The sequence below is a fragment of the Typopeltis vanoorti genome, chromosome 2, assembly GCF_054136105.1.
Source record: "Typopeltis vanoorti isolate ZY-2024b chromosome 2, IOZ_Tvanoo_1.0, whole genome shotgun sequence".
NCBI lineage: Eukaryota > Metazoa > Arthropoda > Arachnida > Uropygi > Thelyphonidae > Typopeltis > Typopeltis vanoorti.
In genome coordinates this window covers 172,241,457-172,264,196 of record NC_143550.1, presented here as the reverse complement: position 1 = coordinate 172,264,196, position 22,740 = coordinate 172,241,457, and the positions used below count along the sequence as shown (strand labels likewise).

Sequence of the window (22,740 nt, the reverse complement as noted above, 5' to 3'; positions counted from 1 at the left end):
TGTTTGATGCCAAGATGGCAGGAAAGAACACCAGAGGAAGGTCAAGGTGGACTGATTCAGTCAGAACTACTTTAGAAGAATGAAATGTTAGATATGACAATAATGGAGTGCTTACAAGAAATAGACTAATTTGGAGGAAAATTGTGGATCGTAGATTAATAATAATGTAAACTTAATCATGAATTGCTGTCATAGTAACACCCCTTGAGAGTACATATCAGGAAACTGATGAAGATAATATAATCTATACGCCAGGGAATATGGAGGTGGTAGTGATGAAGAAATGTATAGGTAACTTGGATTGGTGAACAAGAGTAGGGAGATCGTTATGCATGATTTTAATAATTGGAATGAAAAAATATCTAAGAATAATGAAAATGAACCTTGAGTTCTTGAGAGCCAACTATCTCAGGACAGCATATAACAGAGAACATAAAGATAAAATGTCTCAGATCTGATCATTTCCCCAGAAAATGTGATTGTGAATGAGGTGTCACATTTTCCTCCAACTGGCATAAGCAATCATGAGGTGAGCAGCCAGACATATTAAAACTGTCAGGAAAGGATATATGTGGAGTTACAAGGTCAGTGATTATGAAAAGCTTAAGAGACAGAGTTGTAAGATAATCTTTAAAGGTTCATGTGGCATGACTATAAACAATAAATTACATGATAACCACAGTAATTAAGTTTAATGAAATGAAAGTACAAATATTTCGTACTGAAAATAACAGTACAACATCAGTGCGTAGAAACAAGCAAATCAAAGAAACGGGAATACAAGCGCATACTCCAGTCGGTGGTTTACCAATTAAAAACTGTTGCTGCATGCTAGAAATTAATATTAACAAATAATATTATTAGAAACTATTTTTGATGGTTACATAAAATAAGAATCTCCCAAACTTTTAGGAGAGAGAGAGACAATCATTCCGATTCAGATTTGGCCAATGTAAAAGGGCTTTGCAACTTTCTTTGAAAAGGTGTTCATATTTAAACCTGCTTCTATGGAGAAGATGAGCTTCATCCCACTGAACACTGTGTTTAGTGTCAATATTATGTTGTGCCGGACCAAACTTTTGAGGTTTTGATATATTTAATATAATATTGTTGTTCATTAATTCTTTTTTCCACAGAACAGCCTGTCTGCCCAAAGTATGTTAGATTACATTCACAAGACATTCGGTAAACACCAGTTAATGATAGAGGTGACAGTTTTCTTTTGTAGATGGCAACAGATGAGAAATTCTGTTGATAGGAAAATATGTGGGAATAAGATAATACTTCTTCAAAATTCTACCAGTCAGTTCAGAGATGCCAGAAATATTAGGGATTGAAACCCTGCAGTCTGCTGAAGAATCCTGAGGTGTTGGAAATAGGAGTCAATTATCTGCTGGATTTGATTAGGTTTGTATCCATTAAATTCTGTTAACATTTTGATAATGAGAAGTTCTTGTTGTAAGCTTGAGGGAGAGGAGCACACATTATGGGCTCTATTAATTAAAAACTTGACAACACCAATTTTTTGAGAGGTGTGATGAGCAGACTTTTAATGAATGCATCTGTCAGTAAAGGTAGGTTTTTGATAAACACTGGTTGATAAATTACCGGAGGCCGTGTGTATAAGAAGAATGTCCAAGAATGGTAAACTACCAGCCTTTTCTTTTTCCATGGTGAACTGAATGCATGGATGAAGGCAACTGATCTGTTCTCATTAAGACAAAAGAGCAATATATCTATTTCAAAAGCAAATAAAGGAAAAGAGCAAGTGCTGAAACCCACTTTAAAGCGTAATTTTTTAGCATCTTTGCTGGAAAGTCCTGACAGATTGTGTTCGATGTTATGCAAAAAATCAAGATTTTTTGCATAACATCGAACATTCTATTATCTGACACTGTTAATTTACTATATGATGATTATCCTCCTAATATTGCAAAGATTTTTGAATTTGTTATAGAATCAGGATATTTCAGCTGGAAAAACAAGATCTATAGACAAGCTGAAGGCACTGCCATGGGTCAATTATCTGCTAGATTATTATATGGATACAAACCTATTTTTTGAACCATCTGGAAGATACTTTGTTCTCATCCATCCATTCATCCCCAACCCTTTCATCGGTTTTGTTATGTTGATGATGTCTTTGTGTTTGACGTCATTCTGAAAATGAACTTACCACTTTCCTACAACAGATCAAAAGCTTTCCCCAATGAATTTAATTCACACCATAGAAAAAGAAAAGACTAATAGTTTACCATTTTTGGACATGCTTCTTATGCGCACAGCCTCCGGTAATTTATCAACCAGTGTTTATCAAAAACCTACCTTTACTGGCAGATACATTCATTAAAAGTCTGTTCATCACACCTCTCAAAAAATTGGTGTTATCAAGTCTTTAATTAATAGAGCACATAATGTATGCTCCTTTCCCTCAAGCTTACAACAAACGTCTCATTATCAAAACATTAATGGTTACAATTAAAGCAATTTAATGGTTACAATCCTAATCAAATCCAGCAGATAATTGACTCCTATGTTCCAACACCTCAGGATTCTTCAGCAGACCACAGGGTTCCAATCCCTGATATTTCTGAACATCTCTGAACAGATTGGTAGAATTTTGAAGAAGTATCATCTTATTCCCACATATTTTCCTATCAACAAAATTTCTCATCTGTTGCCATCTACAAAAGACAAACTGTCACCTCTATCATTAGCTGGCTTTTACCAGATACCCTGTGAATGTAATCTAACATACTTTGGGCAGACAGGCTGTTCTGTGGAAAAAAGAATTAATGAACATCAATATTATATTGAATACATGAAACTTCAAAAGTCTGGTCTGGCACAACATAATATTGACACTAAACACAGTGTTCAGTGGGATGAAGCTCATGTTCTCCATAGAAGTAGGTTTAAATATGAACACCTTTTTCAAAGAAAATTGCGAAGCCCTTTTACATTGGCCAAATCTGAATCGGAAAGATTGTCTCCCCCCCACAAAAAAGTTTAGGAGATTCTTATTATTTTATTTTAACCATCAAAAATAGTTTTGAATAATATTATTCATTAATATTAATTTCTAGCATGTGGAAACAGTTTTTAATTGGTAAACCATTATTCTTGTTTCTTTGATTTGCTTGTTTCTAGGCACTGATATGTACTGTTATTTTCAGTACGAAATTCTGTACTTTCATTTCATTTAAAGTTAATTACTGTGGTTATAGTGTAATTCATTGTTTAGAGTTACAAGATGAAATGGAGAAATTAAGTGAAAAGGAGAAATGATGCTTGAGCACTGCCAAAAGCCATTTAACAGTAGAAATGTGTGAATGTATCGCAAAGATCAAATGGCTAGATAAGGTGGGTATAATATAGATGAATGAAGAGATTAAGCATCAATCTGGAAGAAGACACTGTGAAGGCAGCACAAACAGTAATAATCAGCTGCATCAGGAATGCAACTGAATAATCTTCCTGGCAGGCCAGGAAGATTATTCATTTGGTAAGGAGAGCAAAAGTGCAGTATGAGCAGAAATTAGTCAACTGCACCGAGAAAAAAATCCTAAGATACTTTTGATATGTGATAATTAGAATTGGTAGATTGGTAACTTCTGCAGAGGATAGATGCAATCAAGGTATTGATGCAGAAAGTTTCGTTCTTATAAGTGGGAGCCTTGGCAGATTTATCTGACAGGAGTCGTGCAACTGGCAAGTTCCAAAGGAGTGGAAAGAGGATTTGTTCCATTTCATAAAAGAGGTGAAAAGACTGAGGCTTTGAATTATATGCCCATCCAGGTGTGTGTATGTTGGAGTTGTGATTAACATGTTGAAGAGGTTGGCGACAGCTAGGATACAGAATTGGGCTGATAAAAAGTGGTATTCTTTGCAATGAACAGCATGAGTTTGTTAATGGGAGGTCATATTTTACAAATTTACTTATATACTACAAGGAGATGAATGGCTTACAAAAGAGTGATGAATATTGAAAAGAATTATGAAAATGGAGGAAAACTCATGTAAAAACTTTATTGACATAGAATTTTCACCTAAGTATCATAGGCATCATCATCATGATCACAGAATGGCAATTAGTTATCTTACATTGGCTACTCAGGTGGTGCTTTTTAGAATTGTCTGTTACTCTTTAATTGCCATTCTGTGATCTTGTACTGACTGATGATGCCTATGATACTCAGGCGAAAATTCAACGTTAATAGAGTTTTTTACTAGATTTTCCTCTGTTTTTATAATTTTTTCAATATGGCAACTCACAGTATTTCATTAGTGAAACAAAGATGATGCATGTGCAGTAGTATAAGCTAATTCTGCAAAGGACTTTGATAGACTGCCAAAAAACAAGCCAACTAAATTGAAATAGATGAAGTTATACTAAATTAGTGAATCAGATAGGTATCAGCAAGTTGCAATATGGGGAGCACAAAAGAGGAAAGTCACTGGTGATGTGCAGCAAGTGTCTGTTTTGGGGATCCGTTATTGTTTAACTTATAATGATAAAAAGATGGATTTAACTGGAGTTATGCAGCTGTTAGGAGATAATACAAAGTTGGGAGGATCAATGGAAATAAAAGAGATTGTGGCCAAACAGGAGGCTATGAATAGATTGTATGAGTAGGACGTGTATGGGGCTACTAGTTCAATGTGGCAAAAGAGATGGTTTGAAATTTGGTAAGCAAGGAGGTGAAGAAAAGAAAAAAAGTAATGGAAAAATTTTGAAGGAGGTGCAAAAAGGTCAAATCTGAAAGTGGCAGTTGACAGACTCCTGAAGTTTAGGGACCACATTGCTCAAACTGTAAAATCGTCATATTGGATTAAGGCAGTGATGAGGAGGTTTTTGACATACAGAGTAAGGAAGTTATGGTTCCATTGTTTTAAGGACTTAATCAGGCCTTGTATAGACTACTGTGTTCAGATTTGGTCATCTGGTTTCCATGGATGAGGTACCAGAAGGGTCTGGAAAAGATGGACTTAAGTGGTTTCTGGTCTCCTGTGGCTGAGGACAGATTGAGGGAATGCCATTTTCAGGCCCTTGCAAATAAAGGAGGGGGGGGGGGGTGATATAACTGAGACATTAATTAGTAAGGGGATGTTACCAGGTTAATGCAGAAGAGATTTTTCATAGAATGGCCTTTTGTTCCAAAAAAATGCCATCCGTGGAAACTGTATAAGAAGATTTTGAGGAAAGGGGCAAGAAGAAGGTTCTTTGCATGGAATGGGTGCTGTGTGGGAGTGCAGAAACAGTGAATGTATTTAAGACATAATTTGATTATCCCTATTATCTCTCTCTCACACACAACACAGAGAGAGAGAGATAATTGGGACTTCTTACGATGAGTCCATGAAGGTCTACTGCCAATACTAATACTCATAATTTACATTACACTAGTTTCAATCAATTAAGGAACAAAGAAAAAAAATCACAATTTGTCGGGGGGGGTGTGGGGGGGGGGGGGGGTGGGGGGGGGGGGGGGTGGGGGGGGGGGGGGGTGGGGGGGGGGGGGGGTGGGGGGGGGGGGGGGTGGGGGGGGGGGGGGGTGGGGGGGGGGGGGGGTGGGGGGGGGGGGGGGTGGGGGGGGGGGGGGGTGGGGGGGGGGGGGGGTGGGGGGGGGGGGGGGTGGGGGGGGGGGGGGGTGGGGGGGGGGGGGGGTGGGGGGGGGGGGGGGTGGGGGGGGGGGGGGGTGGGGGGGGGGGGGGGTGGGGGGGGGGGGGGGTGGGGGGGGGGGGGGGTGGGGGGGGGGGGGGGTGGGGGGGGGGGGGGGTGGGGGGGGGGGGGGGTGGGGGGGGGGGGGGGTGGGGGGGGGGGGGGGTGGGGGGGGGGGGGGGTGGGGGGGGGGGGGGGTGGGGGGGGGGGGGGGTGGGGGGGGGGGGGGGTGGGGGGGGGGGGGGGTGGGGGGGGGGGGGGGTGGGGGGGGGGGGGGGTGGGGGGGGGGGGGGGTGAAAAGAACCGACCAGGGCTTCTGACTTAATGTCCAATCCTCACCGTCTCATGGTGCGCCCTTTTAGGTATCTACCTGGATACTGAACGAACGAGGATGGGCTGCCAATTTGGAATTTAGCCAACCAAATTGTATTCTTATTGGCTTAAACCAAAATACAAAATGATGGTACAACAAGACAAAATTTCATGCCAGTGGGGGCATCGCTCGGTTAAACAAGGCCCCCGTTGTTTTTGCCAGGGAAACAGGGCAAACAGCGAAAATTCAGCTACTGGAACAAATCTGAAAACGCACCCCAATCAACATCACCAGAGTTAAAGTTCGGTACTATGAACATAATAAGCCTGAATGGCAAAGAAATGGAGCTAGCTGAGGAATTAGATAAGTACCAGATCAACATAATAGGGGTGACTGAAACAAAAAAGGAAAAGCTGGTGAGATCTTTTTTGAGCAATAAATACAAAATGTCATATTCAGGCAATGACAATCAAGGAAAAGAAGGGGTAGCCATAGTATTCAACACTAAATACAAGGCTAATCTTCTTGAATGGCAGGCAATTTCAAGTAGAGTGACGTGGGCAAATATGAGAATGGGGAACTGGACAATGAGACTTATTTGTGCCTATGGTCCCACGGAAGGTTCTACTAAGGTAGAAGTGGAAGAATTTTTCGAGTCTTTAGAGAAAGCAATTGACACAATGAAAAAGGAAAAGTTGGTCCTTGTTGGGAATCTAAATAGCAGAGTAAGGAAGTGATTGTCAGACATACAAAAATGTTTTGGGAAAATTTGGAGAAAAGAGCAAAGCTAATAATAATGGTAAATACCTATTGGATTTCTGCTAAGAACATGGACTAGTTATTACTATGGACTAGTTATTACGAACACCATATTCCAACATACAAATATGCACAAATTCACGTGGAGAAAAGAGGCAAGGAATAAGAAAATTCTCATTGACTATGTTATTGTTGACAGTGATGTTTTCTCCCTGGTGCAGAACACCAGAGTGTACAGAGGATTTGAAATTGGAAGCGATCACTATTTAGTCATGTGCAAGGATAAAATTGAATTTCATATTGAAAAGAATATCATGTAACAAAGTTTTAAAGCAAATAAAAGTTGAGCAGCTCTCAGATGTGAACTGCAGACTAAAATACACAAATATTATTCAAGAAAAAATGAAACAGTTTGAGAACAGGAACCAAATCTTGGAGGGTCAGTGGCAAGCCCTGAAGAAAACACTGATTGATTCAGCCAGAGAGGCATGTGGTGAGGTTGTCTGCAAGGATAGAAAAATCAGAACTCCACACTGGTCACAGGAAGTTAAAGAAGGAAAAGAAATCTTTGTTTTTTAATGCTGAACTTCATAACATATCTATTACAACAGTTATTCAATTTAGATAGGGAATCTTGCAAACTTGTAGCGGATTTATTTAGAAGTACAACATCGTTTGCATAAAGCAGAGAGCTGACATTAACATGTCCAATTCTGATATCATGTTTAATACCACTTTCCTTCATAATGTGATCCATATAGATAATGAATAACAGAGGGAATAATGTACATACATCCTTCTCTTATACCAGATTTAACATCAAACCATCTTCCTGAACATCCTTCAATTCTAACTGCAGACTTACAACTCAAATAAAGACTAAGTATTGCTTGATATAATGCCCCATATTTGGCCTGAATCCAACTTGTTCTTCACCAAGCTTTTCTTCCACAATTCTTCTCAACCGTTTCTCAAGTATACTTGCATAGATCTTGCCAGGAACACTCAGTAGGGAAATACCTCTGTAATTCTCACATTCAGTTTTATTTCCCTTTTTATATATGGTACTATGAGAGCTCTACTCCAATCATCAGGAATTCGTCCCTCTGTCCATGCTTTCTGAACTATGCAGTGCAGCCACTGTAAGACTTTTTACCACCATACTTCAGCATTTCTGGTCCAATATCATTACTCCTCCTGCCTTTCCACATTTCAAACCTTTGATGGCTTTTTCTACTTCAAGTATGAATATATATTCCTGACTGTATGCCTGATGAGTGTTTTTTACCACTATACTATCACTGCTTGTTACATTTAGCAATTTTTCGAAGTAATTACTCCATACTTCAAGGATATCTTTTTCTCTCGTTTTCATGTCGCCTTTATCATCTCTAACTCCTTTTACAGCACTCTTTCCTCCATTCCTAAGCTTTTTCAACAACCTCCAGAATATTTTGCTACCTAATTGATATTTATTTTCTATGTTCTTGACAAAGTCCTCTCATGACTTTTGTTTAGCTAGTTGTACACACTGTTTAGTTTTCTTACATTTGTCTCTGTATTCTCTAAGAGCACAAGCTGCTTTATTTGCCAGGAACTTTTGATATGTTTTCTTCTTTTCCTTCACCATCTCTTTAGCTTCCTGTGTCCACCATGAAGTTCTGATTTTTCTATCCTTGCAGATAACCTCACCACATGCCTGAATGAATCAGTGTTTTCTTCAGGGCTTGCCACTGATCCTCCAAGATTTGGTTCCTGTTCTCAAACTGTTTCATTTTTTCTTGAATAATATTTGTGTATTTTAGTCTGCAGTTCACATCTGAGAGCTGCTCAACTTTTATTTGCTTTAAAACTTTGTTACATGATATTCTTTTCAATATGAAATTCAATTTTATCCTGCTCAAGGCTAAATAGTGATCGCTTCCAATTTCAAATCCTTTGTACACTCTGGTGTCCTGCACCAGGGAGAAAACAACACTATCAACAATAACATAGTCAATGAGACTTTTCTTATTCCTTGCCTCTTCTCTCCATATGAATTTGTGCACATTTTTATGTTGGAACATGGTCTTAGTAATAACCAGTCCATGTCCTGAGCAGAAATCCAATAGGTATTTGCCATTATTATTAGCTTTGCTCTTTTCTCCAAATTTTCCCAAAATATTTTTGTATATCTGACAATCATTTCCTACTCTGCTATTTAGATCCCCAACAAGCACCAACTTTTCCTTTTTCATTGTGTCAATTGCTTTTTCTAAAGCATCAAAACATTCCTCCACTTCTACCTTAGTAGAACCTTCTGTGGGACCATAGGCACAAATAAGTCTCATTGTCCAATTCCCCATTTTGAGATTTGCCCACATCACTCTACTTGAGACTGACTGCCATTCAAGAAGATTAGCCTCGTATTTTGTGTTGCCATAGTAGGAGTAGCCATAGTATTCTATGGCTACTCCTTCTTTTCCTTGATCGTCATTTCCTGAATATAACATTTTGTATTTATTGCTCAGAAAGATCTCACCAGTTTTTGTCTTTTTTGTTTCAGTCACCCCTATTATGTCGATCTGGTACTTATCTAATTCTTCAGCTAGCTCGATTTCTTTGTCATTCAGGCTTCTTATGTTGATAGTACCGATCGTTAACTCTAGTGATGTTGAGTTTGGGTGTGCTTTCAGATTTGTTCCAGTAGCTGACTTTTCGCTGTTTGCCCTGGTTCCCTGGCGAAAACAACGGGGGCCTTGTTTAACCAGGCGACGCCCCAGCCGGCATGAAATTTTGTCATGTTGTACCATCATTTTGTATTTTGGTTTAAGCCAATAAGAATACAATTTGGTTGGCTAAATCCCAAATTGGCAGCCCATCCTCGTTCGTTCAATATCCAGGTAGATACCTAACCGGGTGCACCATGAGACGATGAGGATTGGACATTAGGTCAGAAGCCCTGATCGGTTCTCCACATTCCTTTAAAGGCTATGTGGAGGTCTCCTCTCAGTTATACAGCTTTGACCCTTAAGCACCCCTGCAGGAATACCAGGATAGCCATTTTCCAATTGGACATTAGGTCAGAAGCCCTGGTCGGTTCTCTGTATTCCTTTAAAGGCTATGTGGAGGTCTTCTCTCTGTTATACAGCTTTGACCCTTAAGCATGCCTGCAGGAATACCAGGATAGCCATTTCCAGATGTCTATCGAATGTTGCACCGCATGGCAAACACAGCAGAAAAGTGCTGAATCCCAGTGATAATGGGTCTTAAAGACAAAATAGTAAAAAAGATTCATGCATGATAGAGTGAAAAATGAGAAGAAAAGCATAAAAAAAAGAAAAAAGAAAATACGAACAAAAAAAACAGGACAGTGCTATTAGTGGAAGCCCCCTCTACCACGAATAGGTGCTTCACATGTTAGGGATCTCTGTTAAAGGTTAAAAGTTTTACAAAGTACAGTTCTGTGTTGAACATTAATTTATTTATAAAATTATATTTTACTTACTTCATCAGGAGTGCAGCCATTTAGTAAACAGAGAATTTGAGTCAAACACTGGAGGATAACTTTTTTGGCCTCAGAACAAATGAAGGAATCAGATAAAAGTTGTGTAAGAATTTCAAGCATTGCTGGTGTGATTGCAGCTAAACCATTGTGCTGAAATAAACATTTTATTAATAATGTTTTTAAAATAAATTTTTAAAAGTTTTAATAATACAACATTATGAAATTAACAATTAAGAATGACTTTTATAAAAAGTAGTGTTTCTATTTTGTCAATGATGTCATTTTTGTTTATCAACTTTCAATATTTAAATGCACTGCAGGTCTTTATAATCACATGTTCCTTAAATTAACTTCTCTTTTCCTTTTAATCAAATATGAATTACACCAACAAGAGGTAGTAAACCTGGAGTACACCATTTGCAATCTGCATGAGCTAAAAAGCTAATCTCTGAAATTCTGATCTGGAGACCAAACACAGAACTTTTTTGGGCCACTTCAGGTCCCTCTAAATAAACAAAGGTGATGGAGGTCTCACACTAGGCACTGAAATTTATCTCCCATCTTACAGTCTGCTTACCTATGCATACAGCTCAAAAATATCATGAGGAGGAAGAAATGAGACTATAAAAATATCATAAAAAAAAGACCATATTAGAGATCATAAACCAACAGTTTGACATCATGAAACTAATTCTTACATCTGGTGTAGGTAGCAGCTTCATAGGAATGCTGCATAAGCTTCAGCATTCCTATAAGGCATGATGTTATAAATCCAGTCACTCAAAAACCTTCCCCATTCAAGAGTACAGCAACAGAAAGTTTTTGCAAATCAGCTGCAAGAGCCCTCCACATGGTGCACTTGTTCATTGTGGGGAAGGGAGGTTTCAGTGATGATGGTTTCATTCTATCTCTTTTTCTTTGCATTTCTACCCATATTCTTCACAATGCTTCTCCTGATTCTCTTTTAATGTCCTGTCTTCCAGACTACCATCACTGGAATCCAAAATCTTGCCACCATGTTTACTGTGCAGTGCAACCCATGGACATCCAGAAAGGGGATCCTAGTAGTCTTGCACTACTTTGGCAAAATGGAGCAGTTCTGGATTGCATGGCCATGATAAATTGGCTAGTGAGCTTAGCCTGCAAGGATAAAAGATGTTGCGGTAAGACTCCTACCTTGTATCCATAAGAGTGACAAGCATAAGGCACATTGTGATGTGCAAGGATGATTATCATCAGGTTCTGACCAAAAATATCATCTTATGTTTCACATACACTGAAACATTCAACATCTGTAAAAGCAGGTTATTTCAAATGTCTTGTTAGGCTGTACATCCCTCCTCACCTGAGAAGCTTTAAATGTCAGAAACATTGACATGACCAAACTGCTGTCTTTGTGAGATAATGAAGAGAATAATAAATGCCAGGCTTCTCTAGTACTTAGAAAGTAACCAACTTCTTTCCATCACACAATGTGGCTTTTGTAAACACCATTCAAAATTGTATTATTTGGTCTGTTTAGAAACATGTATAAGAGATGCCTTCCTGAAACAAAAACATCTGGTTATGATCTTCTCTGACATTGAAAAAGCTCATGATATAGCCTTAAAATATGGCACATTAAGTTTTTATTAAAAACTTTCTGTTCAGCAAGTCTTCCAAGTACAAATGAGAAGCACATCTCCATAAAGAAACAGGTGGTCCTCAAGTCTTAAGTGTGACACGCTTTGCTATCCTCATTAATTCAATCATTGAACAGCTTTCTCCCACAGCAGTGATGCTCTTTACGTTGATGACTTCTGCCGAAAAAGTATTCTTCATCCAGATCCTGATGAAGAATACAGACCAGAAAGCATGCATTTCTTGCACACATTCATCAACTTAAAGAAATGTGCAAAAGAGCATTGAATATCTTTTGCACTCTATCCTTTATAGAATGGGGTGCAGACTGATGTTCCTTGCTTCACCTTTATCGTGCACCACTTGTAGGGTAAAAGCTTGATTATGGGGTTACAATTCTGCAAGAGAAAGCACACTCTGATGGTTTGACCCTATCCATCATCAAGGTATGTGGACAGCTACTGGTTTTCTTTGCATATCACCCATTCAAGATCGTTATGTCAAAGCAAATGAGCCTGTTCTGTTGCTTCAATAGAAACAGCTGTGTCTTAACTATGTCCTAAGTCGCATCCAACATTTACTAGCATTTTTTCTCTACGTTGGGTAACTGAATATTACACATCAGACACTGTCATATGCTCCTTTGGTGAGTGTGCAAAAGAGATTATGCAAGCAATTGGCATAAATGTTGATAATGTTACCAGCACTGCACATTACAGCATTCCTCTGTAACAGGTTTACACACCACCATGCAACTTCTCACTCTGTCAACTACATGACTCTCATATTCCATCATCTATCCCTGCAACTGTTAATGTGCACAGAGCTCTCGCTCTGTCAACTACACAAGTCTCATACTCCATCATCTATCAACCTGCAAATGTTTAACATGCACAGAGCATCCAACTCTGAAGTCTTTCCCACCTATATCAATGGTTCAAGATCTGAGACATCTGTCGTCTGTGTTATTGTTTTCTCTGATCTTATTATCTTCAATCAAATCCCACTTGATTGCAGTAATTATAAAGAAGAGTTGAATGCGATTCAGCTTGCTCATGCACATAAAATGAAACTGCTACAAAAAATGTATGATTTATATAGATTTATTAAGTTCCTTAAAGACTATCTCCTTTACTTTGGACAATCTACATCCAGTGAGGTACTATAATTGTTGTACAAAATAAAGACCCTAATTCTAATGTTTGGATCTGTCTGATTTCCAGCCATATTAGAATTAAGAAAAATGAGACTGCAGATGCAGTTTCTAGATCAGCTCACACTTTTCCAGGTACTGTTTGACAGTCCCACATACAGACTACCAGTTGTTTATAAGATAAAAGCTAATTACTTAATGGAAATCATCATGGTAGGAAGCACTGACAAACAGATTGCATTAGATTAAGCCTTAAGATTAATTTAATGCAATCATTGGCAGTATAGTCAATAGAGAAACAGAAGAGAGGAAGTTGTTCTTGTTAGGTTCCACATAGGTCACAGTCATCTCACACATTCTTATTTACTGAGGCTGATGACTCATCTCACCTATGTGTGAAAAATGAGCACATATCTCACCATTTGTCATATCCTGATGGAGTTTTTTTTTTTGCATTCCTCTCTAGTGCCAGCAGTTCACTAGAGAGGAATGCAATTTTATTAATCTGACCAAGCCATACACACTCAGGCAGATTAATTATAGATTAATTATATGTTAATCATATGAACACATTTCATTATAAATTCTATTTATGTGTAGATAATGAATTGGCTAACTTAATTTATTTAAACTTTACTTTTTTTGTATGCAACAGTTTTTTACTAATTTATCTGTTTACTGTAACCTTTGATTTGGCACAGTATAACCTTTGTTGTCCTTGCATCGATCAACCATAAATCAACCAACCGGTACAGAGGAACTTAATGATAACACACACCAGGAGTGTCTGGAAGGAGTTCAAACATATTAGTCTGCTGTGGGATCTGTTGATGTCTCACAATAGACCAGAAACCAAGGTGTTCCCTGCATAGGACACTTGCTTGCAGGGCCTTCGCCTTCACTATATATGTTCCCACACACACACACACTAACTCCTCAGCATACAATGAAAGTCAACAATACATACAAAATTTTGGTAGTACTGCAGATAAAAAAAAAAAGAAGGAAGAAAAAAAAGAAAGAAAAGAAAAAAGAAATAAACTCTAACCCAAAAAAACCTAAAATGATTTAAGAAGACCTAAAACTTGCTCTTCTGATCCCCAAAAATCCAAACAAAAAAAAAATAAATAAATAAAAATTGGACAAAAAACAAAAACCTATAAAAAAAATATTTAAAAAAAAAAAGATTCAAATCTACTTCACCAGCACCACAATTTATAAACATCTAAACCTGATCTACTATTCTTAACAGATCTTTAACTCACTAATATTAGTAAGTTTAATAAATATTTTTTTTCCTCTCTTGGCATTGCTTATATTGTAAAACAGTATCATGAATCTAGCATTCCACTCAGAGTGCAAGGCACCATGCAGCAGAAGCTTCAAAAAACGCCAGTGGCTAATCCATATCTAACTCTGAAAGGGCTAAGTGAAAACATTTTTTAACTTGTTTCCTGCTCAAGTGGCAGTCAAAACTTCCAAATCTTTGCAAAGGCCACCAAAGTTCAACTTTTATCCATCCATGTTTCAGCAATTCTCACATATCCAGATGATACCATTGTAGAAAGGAGTGCTTAAGGATCAAAGCTGGAAGTAAAAGATCGACATAATATGCATCACAAAAACAGGAGAGATCTTTCTAAGCAACAAATGCAAGATATTATACTTGGGCAGGAACAATCTGAGAAAAGGAGTAGTTATAGCATTCAGCAAAACATGAAGACAGTCTTCTTGAATAGTAGGCAATATCAAGTAGAGTGATATGGGCAAATATCAGAATGGGGAAAACAACTATGGGATTTATTTTATGAGATTTGTGCCTAATAGTTCTACCATATCAAGACATGGAGAACATAGCTGACAAAACAGAAAAGGAAGAGTTGATTCTTATTAGAGATCTAAACAGTTGAGTAGGAAATGATTACCAAACATAGAAATGTTTCGAGAAAATCTGGAGAAGAGAACAAAACTACTGGATTTCTGTTTGGGATATGGACTGGTTATTGCTAACATCATGTTCCAACATAAAAATGTACACAAATTCACATGAAGAGAAGATACAAGAAATAAGAAAAGCATCATGCTGACTACATTATTGTTGATAGGTAATATTTTCCCACTGGCTCATTACAAGAATCCACTGAAGATTGAAATCAGAAGTAATTGCCATTTATTGTTGAGCAGGATAAAACTGAATCTCATATTGAAAAGAAGAGTGTATGTAAGAAAGTTTTAAAGTGAATTAAAGTTTAGCAGCTTTCAAAGGTGAACTGCAGACTCAAATACATAAACACTATGTTTTTTTTTTTTTAAATTAATTCAAGATTAAAAACAAGAACCAAACTTTGGAGATTCAGTGGCAAACCCTAAATAAAACATTTACTTACTCAGCCAGAGAAGCATGTGTTGAGGTTGTAAAGTTCTTATCTTTCTATCCTTGCCTGCAAGGATAGAAAGATAAGAACTTCATGATGGACTCAGGAAGGTAAGGAGGCAGTCAAAGAAAAGAAGAATCCACATCAAAACTTCCTGGCAAGTAAGTCAGCATGTACTCTGAGAAAATAAGAAAAATTTAAGAAAGTGAAGCAGTGTGTCAAACTAGCTAAAGAGGAAAAACTTCAGTAAGAATATATATATATATATATATATATATATATATAAGAAAAATATTAGGATGGTGGGAAAATATTCTGGAGACTATTGAAAAAAGCTTAGAAATGGAGGAGAGTTTACTGTAAAAGAAATCAGAAATGATCAAGATAACATGAAAACCAAAGATATCTGGAATAGTTGCTTTGAAATCCTGCTAAATGAAACAAGCAGTGGCAGAATGAAGGTAGAAAACACTCAACAGGAATGCATATCAATACTTCAGGTAGAAAAGGTCATCAAGTCCTGAAATGTGGAAAGGCAGCTGGAGAGGAGGGGATTCAACCAGAAATGCCCAAATATGGTATAAACGTTTTACTGCATAACTCAGAAGACATGGTGAGAGAGTCAAATTCTGGATGACTGTAGTAAAGCTCTCATTAGTACCCAATTATAAAAAAAAGGGAAATAAAACTGAATGTAAGAATTACAAATGAACTTCCCTATTGAGTGTTCCTAGTAAGATTATGCAATTATGCTTGAGACACAGCTAAGAAAAATTAGAGATGAACAAGCTGGATTCAGGCAAAATAGAGATTGTCAAGAAACTGCGGACTGAAACAAAACAGAATTGGTTTTCTTTATTTAATAAAAACAACTTTCTAAACAAATTCATTTTTTAACTATAAGAAAAACAGGCAAAAATATGCATAATATAAAGCATCATTGCAGTAACCAAAAAATTAATGTAACAAATTATATTTTCCCAAAAAAATCAATGTTCTTTTGTTTTTTTTTTTACTGTTCTTCATATTCTTAATACTGGAATGGTTCTCACACAAAAAGCAATGTTTCTTCAAACAATGATATAGCAACATTAATTACCTTACACTATCCATATTGATTAAATGGGAAGATCTTGGGTGAGTACTTTTTTTTTTATGGAGAGTAGGATTTCGCAGAATTTCTCGAGTCTTATATATTAGCAAAACAAGTGTTCTTTGCCACCATGGTAGGAAAAAGATCCAGAACTACAGCAAAAAAAAGTGCCTTAGAAAACTGAAATACAAGACATGATAATAGTGGAGTCTGGACAGATAACAGATTAATTGGTGGAAAATTGTTGATAAGAAGTTAGTAATGATGTAACTTTATCATGTAGTACTATCGTGATATCCTGTACACACCTTGAGGGTGCATTCAAGAATTTGATGATGTATATCATCATCAAATCTTTTATTTATATTTATTTATATAAAGGAAGATTCATATAATTTGACATGCAAGGGAAAATCAGTAAGTTACAAATGGTTATAAAAAAATAAAACAAGTAAAAAACGAACCTCAAAAAAAACTTTATTTCTCTACATAATTCCCTTCAACATTTATAATTTTAATTTATATACTTGTCCCGGTGCTTATCAGTCCTTCAAAACCAACAGCACAGAATTCTTTTGTCTGCTGTCTCAGCCAATTATGCACCTCAATTTCAATCTCCTAATCATTAACAAAATGTTTGGCAGTAAAATACTGTTTCAGCAGCCTAACTGGTGAAAGCGGTTTGAAGAAAGGGGGAGGTCAGGGCTGCAAGGTAGATGTTGAAGGAGTTCCCACTGAAGTTCCCGAATCCCCACCAGGCTCTTCCCCCGCTCTTCTGGTCATTCAGTTTGAAATTCCGAAATTCACCTAGTTTCTTATTTCTTTGGTTCTGTCTTACAAATTGTTATATGTACGTTTTAATGTTATTTACCAGTTTCCTTTTTCATGTGTTGCTTCTTTCATTTGTTTTTCCCCCGCTTTCCTCGGGCGGTCATCTGAAGAGGTGACCGACCGAGGAAAGCTGAAAAGAACGGATGGAGGGAGATAATGTCGGAGATCTGCTTGGTGCTGACATTTAAGTCAGACCAAGTAGATCGACTGAGGCCTCCTTTAACTATCTACTACTATCCACTCTACCTTTCTCCTCCTCTCTCACTATCAAGCTGACTCTCAGCACAACTTTTTTTTAAATCTAAAGAGGCCAGTGATGAAAGGCATGAACTCCCATTCGACCTCAATAAAGGTCGAAACCGGTCTGGGTAGTGGCCCCTTGCCTTTAATACAAAACACCATACATCCCCTTCTTGGAGATGTGTTTTGGCATTAAGGGTAAATATTAAGATTAGTGATCGGAGCCTGTTCCACCTTTGCCACGAGTTGCCCTGGTCCTGCACTACCTGTGGGATCAGTTAGACTTGCATCAATTGCAGGCGCAAACTTGACTTTTAGTCTGTTTGCTTACTTGGGAAATGGAGTAAAACCAGGTTTAAAATTGCTTGGTATCTTTAACATATTTATACCCAAGGTAAAAATACTTTCTACATATATATATATATATATATATATATATATATATATATTATATGTTGAAGCATAAATCAAGTTCTTCAACTCCAATTTTGACAGTCAATAGTTAAATATCTATTCTCCAACCAAATGAGAGTTGGAATCCCACTGTGGACACATATGTATGCAACTGTCTTTAGGTGAGAAAGGAACTTCATCATCCAGGGTTGATGATGACTCCAACAAGCTTGGATAATGAACTTCACTATCCAAGCTTGTTGGAGTCCTAAAGTGGCTTGAAAAAGTTCCATGTTTGGGCTCCATTGATTGCATAAAACATAAAATGAAAAATTCAAAAAAATAATAAAAATTAATGAAAAAATTGGGAAAAAATCTTTAGTCCATCCACATCACTAATGTACTATATGTTTAGAACCTTTTGTGAGTTTCATAAAATAAAATAAAAAAAGAATAAATAAAAATAGAATTAAAAATATTTCCCTACCTTTATTTTTTTAAAATGCAGCAAAAAGTTTCATTCCATAATAAAAAAATAAAAAATTCACTTCTATGTCTCTGGTAATAAATTAGTCCCTGTTTTATCAATTCCACATGAGAGGTTACCAAACTTATTATTATTATTATTATTCCAGGCAACTCCAAGGAGTCGACAGACTCATCGAGGGAGGCCCTAACATCATGTCAAGAACAACTATTCGACATTCACACAGTATCTATCATATCTCGCCTTGAACTCATTCACGGTCAGAGCACCCACAACAGACTCTGGTAGCTTATTCCACTCTCCAAGTAAAAAACCTCTAACACCCATGCTAACCATATTCTTGCTCAGCTTCCATGTATGGCCCCTAGTCCTCCCACCACCAGTCCTATTCTCAAAAATATCTTCTGGATTAATCTTATAAAAACCCTTCAGTAATTCGAATATCTCTATCATATCACCCCTTTTCCGCCTATCGACCAATTATTGCAACCCACAAATCTTCAACCTGTTCTCATAAGGTTCATTCCACAGACCTGCTATCATCTTGGTCACTCGTCTCTGGATCCTCTCCACCTCCTCCCCATCAAGAAGAAACCCTGGCGCAGTAGTCTAGATGGGGTCTTATCAAGTCTCGATACAGAGGAACAATAACTTCTTTGTCTCTGCTTGTTAAAGTATTTTTCAGAAGCCAAGTAATTTGATTTAGCCACTTTTGCAGTGTGTCCCCTAAACTTCAATTCCCTATCCACCAACACTCCCAAATCCCTGGCCTCATCAATCTCCTGGAGTATGGTTCCACCAATGTGATATACTGCTGGTAATCTTTTCACCCCAAAATGCATAAAATTACACTTTGCCACATTAAATTGACATCCATTTTCCCTAGCCCAGTCCTCCAAACTATCCAAATCATCCTACAAAATTTTGACATCCTGTGCACTCACAATTGCTCTACCCAACTTTGCATCATCAGCAAACAAGTGAACACCTCCTCTCAGATCCTTTCCTATATCATTGATGAACAAATTGAAAAGTAGTGGTCCTATAACAGAACCCTGTGGCACATCACAAGTCACAAGCCATCTTTTGGACTCAACTCCTGAATAAACCACTCACTATCAACCACCCTCCTATCCATCTCACCAACCCTATATCCATCCCCATCTGCTCCAGTTTACTGATTAGAGTTCCACGTGGTATCCTGTCAAAGGCCTTGGCAAGGTCCAGTAGAATCACTGTAAACCCATTACCCTTATCCAGTTCAGCCGTCACTGTGTTATAAAATGAGAGCAAGTTACTGCTCATGTTTGGGTTAGTCCCGAAGGGGGTGAAAAAAAATGGTGAAAAACCATGCAGTCCCCCATACAGTATCCCATTTTCATCTATTCAATCCTGTATTCTTTTCTTGACTAATTTCTCCAAGACCTTGACAACGATTCCTGATATGCTAATTGGTCGGTAATTTACAACAGCAGTCTTGGAACCTCCTTTATGCAGTGGAACTATTTTCCCCTCTTTCCACCCCCTCGGGACTAACCCAGACTGAGACTCAAGTTAAACAAAATGGTCAAGGTACTGACAATTCTTTGGTCTCTTCATGTACGACATGAGCTGGTATACCATCTAATCCCACAGATGTATTGACATTGAGGTTTTGAAAGAGACTACTCACCTGCACTTCATTCACCACAATTCCCATATAATCTATTGGTTCATTCTTTTCTGCAATGTCACCACTTGGATGATATATTCTTGCAAAGTGCTCGCTCAGTAACTCAACTATATCAACTGATTCAGTTACCTCCCTACCATCAGCATTCTTTAAAATCATTCTACCATATACATTTTTTCTTTTACTTGCAACATATCGAAAAAACTGTTTAGTATTTTCTTTAGCCTGCATGGCCAATGTTCTTTCGTAATCCTTTTTTGCTTTTCTTACCACACTCGTTACCCTTCTGGCCTGCGCTTTATACCATTCATGTGCCTGCCGGTCACCTTTCTCCTTAAATTCCCTCCATAGTTGTTTCTTTTATTTGCAGCTCAAGCTTAATGGTGTTATTCATCCATTTAACCCCTACTTGATTTATTATTCAGACTCTAGGTATACAGTCAGCCATTGCTTCATGCAAGCACTTCTTAACCACCTCCCATGCACTATCAACTTCTAGCCCTTGCAGTTGTACATGCCACGCCACTGAACCAATCAAACTCCTAAGCTTGTCATACTTACCAGCCCGATAATTCCACATGTACCCTGTCTTAATTGTAAATTCCACACCTTTAGCCACCTCCCAAGTCAAGACCCTATGATCACTCTCACCAACTGATGCCAATGTGGTCATATTTGTTACAGCCAAATCCTCAGATGCAATTACCAGGTCAAGCACTCTCTGACCCCTAGTATTTTCCATTACATGCTGTCGCAGATAGGTATTCCTTAATAACCGCATAAAATCATATTCCTTCCTCCCGTGTGTCCTCTCCTCACTCCAATCAATGCCACCATAGTTGAAATCTCCCATAATAATTGCCCTCCTTCCACTCATTTCTTCTATTTGCTTGTGCAAACTATCTCTACCATCTTTTCCATCACATGGTCTATAGCAGCACCCAATTGTATATTTTGTTCTGCTAGCCACAATCTCACACCAAATGGCCTCAAATGTGCTCTTTTCTCTATCCTGCAATTCAACTTCTATTCTCCTTGGCTACAGCTCATCAGCTATCATCAATAATACTGCTCCTCCCATTTTATTCTCCCTGTCACTCCTGAACACACTATACCCCTCACATTCAATCCCACTAGCTATATCATCTTCAGTCAGCCATGTTTCACTAATGCTAATAACCTGTGGTCTGGAAGTGCCAACCAAGGCCAAAAATTCTTCTTTCTTCTTCCTAATACTCCTAGCATTAGTGTACATGAATTGCAGACCCCTGTTAGCCCCCATCCCTACCTTGATGCCTTATACTAACTATTCTGATTTGTTGTCCTTATTTGCTCAGGCATATTATACTCATTCATACACTCAACTGCCTCCCTTAGGTCTGCATATCTACTCCCCCCCCCCCCTTAATAAATCTAGTTTCCCTGATTCTGCACATCCACTTCATTCAACAGCACTTTTTCAAGTCTCCTTACACCGAATTCATTCAAATGCAAACCATCCATCTTATATAGATACTTTCACCCATCAAACTCACTCCACACGTCCACAAATTCCACACCACTCGTCATGCATAACCCACGCATTAAGTCATTTGCAATTATGGACCATCTTCTAAACACTTCACTATCAAACCGTGGAAAAAGACTAATCATCCTAACTCTCTCATTCTTTTCTTTTGCTACCTCAAACAATTCATTCAGGTCTTCTATCATTTCCATTTATCTCCTTTCAAATCATTCATACCTGCCACAACTATCATTTCTTTCACCCTTTCCTTTTACTCTCTAATAGACTCACTTACGTCCTTGATGGTCACACCAGGTTGATACGATTTTGTCAAATTCTCTACTTACGCACCTTGTACTAACGAATCTCCATACAGCACTCGCTCATTCATTTTGTTTACATTCACAATCCTACTCTTATTTTTCCTATCATACTTTTTATTATTGGCTGGTACACTCGGTAGACATTTGTGCATACGCTGTAGCTGCCACTTTGCTCTATGTATCGCTCCGCTCAACAATGTGATCTCACTCATTGCATCTATCTCATCTTTTTTATGATCTGTTAAACCATTAATTTGCTCTGTATTAATACCATCATTCACACTTTCTACATTCACGCCCTCACATTTCTCTGGTACAACCAATCAATTTCTTGTCATATTGCTATTTTCTTCATTCTGAAATTTGACAAAAATATCACACTCGTGACCTAAAATACACTTTAATTCCTCATTTTCCTTACATTTTCTACACACATTCACTCCATTATCATCATCTACCCATACTCCATCTGCTCTCTGCAAAGCGTATATTTCGCAGATTGTACATTGAATAATCTCCTTTATATTACAGTTATTGAACAAAGTATCAGAGTATGCACATGAGCAAGTGGTATTGATAAAGAAGGAACCAAATGTGTTTTGGAAGTCATAACTCTTGGGGTAAATGATGTGATAAAAACTGTTTCAATGAACAGATGTAAATGGAATGAAAGAAGGTGATGATAACTCAGTTTGGTAAGTTTAACTCTGAATGCATACATCTTGACTAAAAGCTACTCTTATTTTAACAGTCTGCTTTGACGAAAAAGGAGGAATGATGGTGGCTAGTTCAGCAGAGAAGTTCCAATGAAGTTATATCTATTAA

At 37.8% G+C, this 22,740-nt stretch overlaps 1 protein-coding gene across 1 annotated transcript in view; it reads right to left on the bottom strand.

Moving 5' to 3' along the window:
• LOC150109672 (neurobeachin-like protein 1) overlaps nucleotides 1-22,740 on the bottom strand; it is a 1,254,229-nt gene that overhangs the window by 1,058,979 nt on the left and 172,510 nt on the right. The window contains exon 8 of the mRNA XM_090413954.1: nucleotides 10,222-10,371. Within this exon, the coding sequence (XP_090270080.1) occupies nucleotides 10,222-10,371 (150 nt within the window). The remainder of the gene's footprint in view (nucleotides 1-10,221; nucleotides 10,372-22,740) is intronic.